The 9,668-nt window shown below is 52.2% G+C and overlaps 1 protein-coding gene across 1 annotated transcript; it reads left to right on the plus strand.

The window, feature by feature from the left end:
* The first annotated feature begins 91 nt into the window (after positions 1–91).
* On the plus strand, positions 92–7,770 carry MANF (mesencephalic astrocyte derived neurotrophic factor). Its single transcript, XM_078610453.1, has 4 exons — positions 92–407; positions 4,456–4,583; positions 5,504–5,645; positions 6,336–7,770. The coding sequence occupies exons 1-4, from the start codon at positions 320–322 to the stop codon at positions 6,512–6,514; spliced, it is 537 nt and encodes a 178-aa protein (XP_078466579.1). The 5' UTR covers positions 92–319; the 3' UTR covers positions 6,515–7,770.
* The last annotated feature ends 1,898 nt before the right edge of the window (positions 7,771–9,668 follow it).

The raw sequence follows: 9,668 nt of genomic DNA on the forward strand, positions 1-9,668 counted from the left end.
GCGGGCCAATGGGCGCGCGCCAGCTGTTTGTGCGGCCACGTGCGCCGGTGACGTCACTCGGCACTTATATAAGGGGAGGGTGGGGGGAGGGGCCCGGCTACAGTCGGGCGCGCGCCGTGGGTGACGTCACAGCCCCGTCAACTGAGTCGAAGGCGGCCGCCGCTTCGCGTGCCGCGGGACTTGAGAGGCCTTCCCCCCCGGGCTCGTTGGCTTCGTCTTAGAGAGACAGTGGTGGTTGTGCGGCCACTTAGAGACGGTGGTGGTTGTGTTGTGCGGCCACTTGTGCGCTCGCGAGCTTCTCGCCAAAGCGGTCGTCGTCATGGGCGGGATGCTCCTGGCGTTGGTGGTGGCGGTGGTGGCGACGGCGATTGAGCCCGCCGTGGCGCTCAAGGAGGGCGAGTGCGACGGTGAGTGAGCGGTGAGGGTGGGGTGAGCGGTGAGGGTGGGGTGAGTGAGCGGTGAGGGTGGGGTGAGTGAGCGGTGAGGGTGGGGTGAGTGAGCGGTGAGGGTGGGGTGAGTGAGCGGTGAGGGTGGGGTGAGTGAGTGGTGAGTGAGTGGTGAGGGTGGGGTGAGTGAGCGGTGAGAGTGAGTGGTGAGGGTGGGGTGAGTGAGCGGTGAGGGTGGGGTGAGTGAGCGGTGAGGGTGGGGTGAGTGAGTGGTGAGGGTGGGGTGAGTGAGTGGTGAGTGAGTGGTGAGGGTGGGGTGAGTGAGTGGTGAGGGTGGGGTGAGTGAGCGGTGAGGGTGGGGTGAGTGAGCGGTGAGGGTGAGTGAGCGGTGAGGGTGAGTGAGCGGTGAGGGTGGGGTGAGTGGTGAGGGTGGGGTGAGTGAGTGAGTGGTGAGGGTGGGGTGAGTGAGCGGTGAGAGTGAGTGGTGAGGGTGGGGTGAGTGAGTGGTGAGGGTGGGGTGAGGGTGGGGTGAGTGAGCGGTGAGGGTGAGTGAGTGGTGAGGGTGGGGTGAGTGAGCGGTGAGGGTGAGTGAGCGGTGAGGGTGAGTGAGCGGTGAGGGTGGGTGAGCGGTGAGGGTGGGTGAGCGGTGAGGGTGGGTGAGCGGTGAGGGTGAGTGAGCGGTGAGGGTGAGTGAGCGGTGAGGGTGAGTGAGCGGTGAGGGTGAGTGAGCGGTGAGGGTGAGTGAGCGGTGAGGGTGAGTGAGCGGTGAGGGTGAGTGAGCGGTGAGGGTGAGTGAGCGGTGAGGGTGAGTGAGCGGTGAGGGTGAGTGAGCGGTGAGGGTGAGTGAGCGGTGAGGGTGAGTGAGCGGTGAGGGTGAGTGAGCGGTGAGGGTGAGTGAGCGGTGAGGGTGAGGGAGCGGTGAGGGTGAGTGAGCGGTGAGGGTGAGTGAGCGGTGAGGGTGAGTGAGCGGTGAGGGTGAGTGAGCGGTGAGGGTGAGTGAGCGGTGAGGGTGGGGTGAGGTGAGGGTGGGGTGAGTGAGTGGTGAGGGTGGGGTGAGTGAACGGTGAGTGGTGAGTGAGTGGTGAGGGTGGGGTGAGTGAGTGGTGAGGGTGGGGTGAGTGAGTGGTGAGGGTGGGGTGAGTGAGCGGTGAGTGAGTGGTGAGTGAGCGGTGAGTGAGTGGTGAGTGAGCGGTGAGTGAGTGGTGAGGGTGGGGTGAGTGAGCGGTGAGAGTGAGCGGTGAGGGTGGGGTTAGTGAGCGGCAAGGGTGGGTTGAGTGAGTGAGGGTGAGGTGAGCGGTGAGGTGAGCGAGTGTGAGCGTTGTGGCTTCGCTGATGACGCGGCCTTTACGGAAATTCCCGTCCCACAGCGGCGTCATTAACGATGTTGGGTTTTGCCACCGTTCGTGGTCCTGTGGATGAATGAACGGACGGACCTGACCCAGACCATACTAATGTGTAATTTCCACCATCGGCTCGTGCGTTGTCGACGAATTGCGGAGAGGCCTTCGTCCAGCAGTGGGTTGATCATGGCTGTTGACAGCTGCTTGTCCCCGAAGAGATGAGAGTGGAGAGACTCCTGCTGCTGCTGCTGCGTGTGCAGCACACCGCGTTGTACGCCTCGTGACATCATCTCGAGCCCCTGGTGTGCGAATCCACTGCTGGATGAAGGCCTCCGCCCGCCGTGCAGGTCGTGGGGGTTATGAGACCATACTTGGCGCAGAAGGGCCCGCAGCGTGTACGTGGGCGCATACGAGTGCAGTACAACAGTGGGGTATGGACTCGTGTGCATGGTGCCAGGTGGATTACCGCATAGAAGGATTTTCGGATTTCGACGGCCTTCATCGAGCGGTAGATCGAGCTTGGCTGTCGCTGCACTGCCGCCTGCTTCCCACCACGGAGCCATCCTGACTCGTGCCATAGGAATGTGGAATTTCCCCCGTTCGCCTCGGGCTCCAGACGTGGTGGTTAAAGTCCGGGCCCACCGACGTAGTTCAGCACCCGGACATTGATCACTGTTCCCGTCTTTACCCTTCCCATGTAATAGTTTACATGAACACGGCATAAGACGGTTACACAGCTACGTGACATACGGAGTCGCAGTGCACAACATTGTATGTTGGACGAGGCCCTCCCGACGCTTGTGTTGGTTATTTGACGATGCCTCGCCGTGCCGGTGGAGGCGGGCATCATCGACGTGGGGACATAGAAGAGCAGTACAGCAATGGGTCGTGCCGGGCTCCCCTCTGCTGCCTGCAACGTGGCCCCGCAGCTTGGAGAACGCCCGACAGTGCACGCTGATCGTCCATACATACATACAACTATCCACACTCTTAACATGTGTTTTAATTAACGTTGATTTATGCTTGTGCAGATTTTATGTATGGCTGATGCCTGTGGTCTGTCTTAGTTTCATTGCTGTGCGACACTTTTTTGTAAATGTTGGCGACCCGGCAAACTTGGGAAATTGGCCCACCCAGGTCTCGTGACTTCTCCCCCGGTGGTTCAGCGCATTGACTGAAATCGACCTTGGGCCCTACTCTGAGATGTGGCGCCCATCGCAGGTGATTCGTCTCCACTCTGCCAACATGGCCTGTGGCCTCTCGGCACCTGTTCAGCCCCCAGGTTCAAGGTTTTCCCGTTTGTACTCTTCCCATGGGCCACTCTTCCCCTCCATTAAAGTCACGAAGTCCAATGGGCCGTCCACTATCTTGAAATGCGATTGCGCCGTATAAATACAACATGACAATACACAAGGCCGTAGCCATGGAGTCAACATTGGGGGGGGATGTCTCCCCCACCCCCCCCCAATATATATTATAATTACGGCCTTGATGCAAATGCACAAGCGCGCAGTAGTAGTAGTAAGACTTAAGAGCCAATGTTGCTAGGATCGTGCAGCGCTCGACGTCATGCCGCTCTCGGTGCGCACATGACGTCATCGCTGGGGCCACGGTGCAGCGCGCGTCGACGAGGGGGAGGAGCCGAGCGCGAGCGAGGGCTGTGATTGGTCGCCACTCCCCCCAGCGGGACGCGAGCTCACGTTGCTCTCAGCTGTTCCGGTGTCACCACCCCCCCCCCCCGTGTCCCCCCCCCCCCCCCGGTCTCCTGCGCCTCTTGGCCGCTCGAGTTCTGCGCTATGAAGAAGGGCCGTTGCCCGAAGCGTCGCCCATTTTTATTTTGTTCCTTTTTTAAAGGGCACGGTGTTATTTTCCCAACGTGCCGAGTTGTTGTTTGTGCGTAAAGTAATTGGTATCCATACTCTTGGTATCGCCAAATGCGTTGTTACCCCGAGGAGACTGGGTCCGTCTTGGACTGCGTCTCAACACTCGATAGTAACACTCCGTACACCGCCTTCGTCCGTGACCTGCTGGGTGAAGTCTTCGCCACGACGTGAGGCTGCTGCGTGCCGAGGGGTCGTTTATTTAGCTCGCCCGCCAGTGGGCTGGCTTCGTGGTCACCCGACACGTGTGGGAGACCTCTGACGCGGCCGTCTGTGATAGAAACGGTGCCAACACAAATGCCGTGAATCATGTCGCTGTCGCTCGGTGGGGTTAATGAGACTGACAGTCGCACAATGCGTTGCTGTGTGAACATGGATCGTGTGTGTTTGTCATGGTGTTGGTGAGTTGCACGGAGTCGGCAAGAACACATGAATGTTAGCGCCGGTATTCTTCAAGTGATTTTGGCAATTTTAAAATGCACGTGGATTTTTTTTATATAACCATCAACTTCGAATTGACAGTGTTTGTGCAAATGGGTGCTTTGTTTTCTTGGCTGTAAAAACTGAAAGGAAATATGGAACTAGGACCATTCAGTGGCTGAAGGCAAGCCTGTAATCGGCAAGTGCTCCATTTGAGTTTAGATGGACAGGTTGGAGGCAAGATGCCTGTCCACTCTCTCGTGTTACCACTATTTTGACCGCGGGTACCCAGGTCATGGCCGAGCCCCTCGATGCACACCCAGGATCCTGGTGGCACCGCACCAGCGCTCTCGTGCCGGGCCCCACCAGCGTTGGTCTGATGCAACGTGTTCACTTGTGTTTTGTCTTCCTGTGCTGTGTTTTTGACAGTGTGCATTACGTTCCTCGAGAAGTTCTACAACTCCTTAAAGGAAAAGAATGCAGACTTCACTGCAGAAAATGTGGAAAAGGAGCTGATAAAGACCTGCAGCGATGCCAAGGGCAAGGAAAACCGCCTTGTGAGTGATTCCGCACAGTGGGTTCTGTGCTGTGGGCGTTTTGTTGTGAAAGCCACCGGTTACAACTGTTAGATTCCTTTTAGCTACAATGTGGTAGTCGGAAATAATCTTGGAATTTACCTCTTGGGTTTGCCTGGGTGTGTGACAGGGTGTGTGTGGGTCATGCCCAAGCTAAATATAATTTTAATTGGCCAGTGTGACACAAAATTATTTGCTGGGACAAGCCTTATTGATTTCTCATTGCTCATGTTCAAGATCGTCCTGCTGCTAATGTACCAAAAATATGCAAGTTGCATCGTGAGTGTTCACTTTGTTTTAAAGAGCGATCTACATGGGGACACAGTGGTGCCCAGCTGTTGTAATGCATTGCCTTGAAGGTGGGGGGGGAGGGGTTGGTGGATCACGGTGAAATCCCCAAACCTGCTTTGCTGGTTGCCAGTTGGCTGGTCGGAGTACCGGGCCAGCACGAGTGAGGGCCTAAGTTGTCCAAGTATAAGCATCCAGATGTAGCCACCCAGGATTACCGGGTTTGATGGCTTTAGCTTCATTAATATTGACTACAAATATCAATTTCAAATTTGGATTACATGATTGAATAACATGATTCGTACAGCTAACCACTCTGTGGGGTCTAAACGGGCATCATCTCGTATTGGGCAAGAGACCGATGAAGAGTAACAACGGAAGCTGTGGTATCAAGGCATGGTCCAGGACCATTCTCTTAGACCGGAGTCGGTGCTGATTAAAAGGGTTCTGTGTGGATGTTCCACCTTTCCAGGACTTGGATATTTTAATTACAATGTAACTTTCATTTCAAATCAAACAATACCTTAAAATAATTACGATTTTTAGCCGATTGTAGAGCCTGGTGTAGAAGCCTCCTTGAATAACTGAAACCTATTTGTGTGCGTCGATTGCAGTGCTACTACCTGGGAGCCACGAGCGACGCGGCCACCAAGATCACCAACGAGGTGTCGAAGCCGCTGAGTTTCCACGTGCCGGCCACGAAGATCTGCGAGAAGCTGAAGAAGCAGGACGGCCAAATCTGCGAGCTCAAATACGGTACGCGTGCCACTCTCGCACCGCTGTAGGGCACCGCACGCGTCCACCGTACCTCCGATGGCTTCGTACGGTGCGAAAGCACATGCATACACCGTGCCACGGGCTGTAACCAGCTGCATAGTGTCACTAAACACTCACTGCACCTTGTTCTAATAGTCAAAGTATCTGCAGGGCATAGCCCACAGGCCACATCTGGCACCTTGAAGGGTGTCTGAGTGGTTTGCTGAGACTTATGGCTCGCATACGGATTAGTTAGATGAGAGCTAAACGAGATGTACGTGAGTTGTCAATGAGAGGTGAGGGGGGAGCTGAAGGCAAGACAAACGAGATATTGGGAGACCTGGAGGCGAGAAAGGGTTGCATTTAGAGACGTTGTGGTGCCATGCGCAGATGTGGTGATGCCATCGAGTGTGGTGTCACCCCAACTGTGAAATAAAGTTTCATAGCTCATCGGATTCCTCCTGTCTAAATAAAGACTTATTTAACGATAACGATTCTGAAGGTCTACTTGCTGTTGGTATAAATGGATGTTTTGCATTGACGTCGATCGGTGATAGTCTACAAACTGCCCAATTAACCTCATTATTTTAAGGACATTTAAACGGCGTGTGTGTCTTGTAACAGCCCCCTTCCCTTCTGCTGCTCGGACAAAGCCTGACAATGTTGCTGCTGTTGACCTGTCCCCTACAGAGAAGCAGATTGACCTCAGCACCGTTGATCTCAAGAAGCTGAAGGTGAAAGATCTGAAGAGAATCCTTGACGACTGGGGAGAGGGGTGCAAGGGCTGCGCGGAGAAGTCCGATTTCATCCGCAAAATCAACGAGCTCATGCCCAAATATGCGCCCAACGTCGCCAGGAACGACCTCTAGCAGCCCTCTACTCGAGACCCGGACTCGAACCTGGCCTCCTTGTGGAGGAGGGCTGGGGGGAGGGGTGCTTCTTGTGACGCAAATAGAACCCTCCCCACCACACTTCACTCTGTGTCATCGTGGCCGGCGCTCAACATTGACTTGCACATGTTATTGCGGTGTTGACTCTTGGGCACTTTTCTCTGTAAAGGAATGTGGACATCCTTGTGGAAATGAATTTCTACACCACAAATCTTTTGCCGAGTTTGCCTGTGAAGTGAGAGGCTGTGTTGCGTTACACTGGTCGGGGTCTTTATACCACAAGTAACGTTTTTTTTTCCACCCCAGATTAATCGCAAAAGGTAATTTTTACTTTTATTTGAAATTTCATTTTAAGCCACGATGTATAGTGATGTTTTTCACGATACTGTAGAGGCCATGGTGATGTTAATATCATTAGTTGGGCTGACCACTACCAAATGTTGATCCTGGGTTAAACTTTAGATGCTGATAAAGTTTAAACTGTTCTCCTGTTGTTTGATCTCAGCCTGGGTTCCACAACTGTACAAAAAAACTGGTATAAATGTGTTTTCTCTTTGGTATACTCGAGGTTTGAGAGAGGGGTCTATGTACATGTATGTTGTACATATATTGGAGGATGGCAAAACATGCAAATCGCTTCTGTGTTGAACTTGAAAAATGGAAATGTTGTGGCTTTAGTTAAGGCAGGGCTTTTTCAAATGACATCAGAGCTCATTCTGGGGTCTTTCCCCCACCCAGATGTGAGGCTCTTGTCCAGAATTTCTGGAAAGTTTGTGATTTGCTGGTAACAGTTGGCATCTATTTAAAGGTGTAGGGGTGTTGGGTATAGGGAAGTATCAATTTGTCTCCGATTTAGCACGGTTGGCGACGTAAGGTGCGAAATGCGTTCTACATACATTGATTCGAGTCTAGTAATGTGTAAAATCTGCTTGTAAAGTCAATTATTTCTGATTGATGTATTTGGTTCATTAAAACCCTGCAGCCAACTGATATGTAGATTCTACAAGCACCAACATGGGACATTTTATTGGCCGATACCCGATCTTAAAAAGTCCAATTTGTGGGAGGTGAATTGTTACATTCTCACCTAGGGGTTGCACAAAATCCCTCCTTGATAATTTTTACCTTTCTGTTTTTATTTGGAGTGGAAATCTGCTGTTTTGGGTGATTCTGACATTAAGCCGAGCAGTAAAATGTTTCTTTTGTATGGAAATAAATTATTTTCACTCACTGAACTGTGACGTCCTCAGTATCGTCCATTAAAACACTTCGGAGGAAACTGGCATTGCCGAAGGCTGTGTGAACTCCCAATCTGCAGAGCAGCAAAGTGGTACATAATCCCAGAGTAGGTTAGTGATATAAATAGATTTTTGTTGTTTCCAACACTGCAACAAACATCTCATGGTACCCGCCTTAATCGATGGCCTCTCACTTGAATGGCTGAAATAAAGTACATGCTTTAAATGTCTTCGACAATGGTGAATTCCCGCCTCTCCATGGCGTCTCAGCTGGTAATAGCCCTGTCACAAGGTCTTTGCCAGCAGTCGTGGCGCCTTCCACTGTTCTGGTTCATCAACTAAACATTAAGTCGTCACATTCGCATTGATATTGTAGTGGAACTTTGCAAAATTAATCAGGAGCCCATTGAATTATCCGTTGATAAGGGAGACGGTGCATACAAAGAAGACGTGCCTTAATACTCAGTTTTAAGAAAATTTAAAACAGATTTTATCTACAGTCTGGGAAACTGGCTCGTGTACGAGTGCTCGTGGTTCTCAACCGTCACTGTTTGAGTAAGGCCATTGAATTGATGTGATTTGAAGGGCAGTGTTTTACGATATTGGAAACAAATGGCCAGTGCTGGTTTCGATGTTCATTCAAAAAAAGTGGCAGAGAGAGAGAGATGGTGTGCGGCCCGCATCAAGCGGAGGCCTCGCGAGCGCGACGCAGCTGAATCGGATGGACTACAGTTAGACTATAGCTGTGGACTCTATTCCTGTCGTGGGTAAACTGCATTTCTCACTTGGGGACTATGGTTGTCCGGTGATTGAGTCTGTTCAATCACCACCAAGGGTAGTGTGTGATTGGCATAGGTGAGTTGACACACGACGTGTTACTGCTTCCACTGCGCTGCGACTGAACTGGTTCGATGCTTGTGAGCGCTATGGCAATGACGAACTATCCAGAGTGCAAACTGCTGCTGCTGCCAGCACTGGACCAGTGCCAGCAGGCCTGGCAATACACGAGGGCTTGCATTTATTTGGTGCTTAAATGCATATAAGAGTCCCGCGAGAATGGATGTTAATTGTGGTTATTTCAGATTAAAATTTGTAAAAAAAGCGAGATGTAGTTTTAATGTATAAAACAAGCAACGATGTCGCAACATTGTGCAAAGCGGACGATACGGGTTACCTCGTGGAGTTGTGAAGTCCCAATACAGTAAGATCTTGAGATTTGTAAGCGCCAAGGCTCATTTTCACCAGTAGAGGGCAGTCGATGCACGCTGGTGAAGTGGGAGGCACGAGGCATGCCGTTAATATTTGGTTTTATCTTTTACCACAATTGTTTCTGTCTCGTCTCATCCGGTGAGTTTTTAAATTTCCGTCCTATGGACGTTCAATATTCCCCATCCCATGAACATCTCACCAAGCGCAGTAGAAACATACCCTTCCACATGATTGTATTCAAAGAAAAGGTCCATATACCCCGTGGTTTGATGCCATTCTACCCCGAGTAGAGGAGGACCGAGTGGAACACGAACCGGTCCACCTCCCTCTCTCTATTCCATTGAGGTCCAAGCAGTAGCGGTCCAGCTCCCGACGCAAGAATGGCAGCCTCTCCTCCCGTGCGAGAGCAGGACTCGGCGGGACATTCCACACGGCCAGCCCCAGCGATGTCTCGCAGTGTTCCTTGGAGAGACCTCGAGCTCGAGTGGGCGTAGCAATCCCCTGGCTCCTCCAATGGGTCTCGCCAGGCACGACGCGTCAGAAGACGCCGAACCCTCCCGGGGCAATCCCGCACGTGCTTATTTTAATTTAGATGTCGCTTTCATGGTCTCTTGATGGTTACACTTGAAAGTGGAGGAATGAGCCGTTGGGTCTTTTATTTATTGATGTAAACACATTCTCAACGT

The sequence above is a fragment of the Lampetra planeri genome, chromosome 34 (assembly GCF_965212315.1).
Source record: "Lampetra planeri chromosome 34, kcLamPlan1.2.h2, whole genome shotgun sequence".
Lineage (NCBI taxonomy): Eukaryota > Metazoa > Chordata > Hyperoartia > Petromyzontiformes > Petromyzontidae > Lampetra > Lampetra planeri.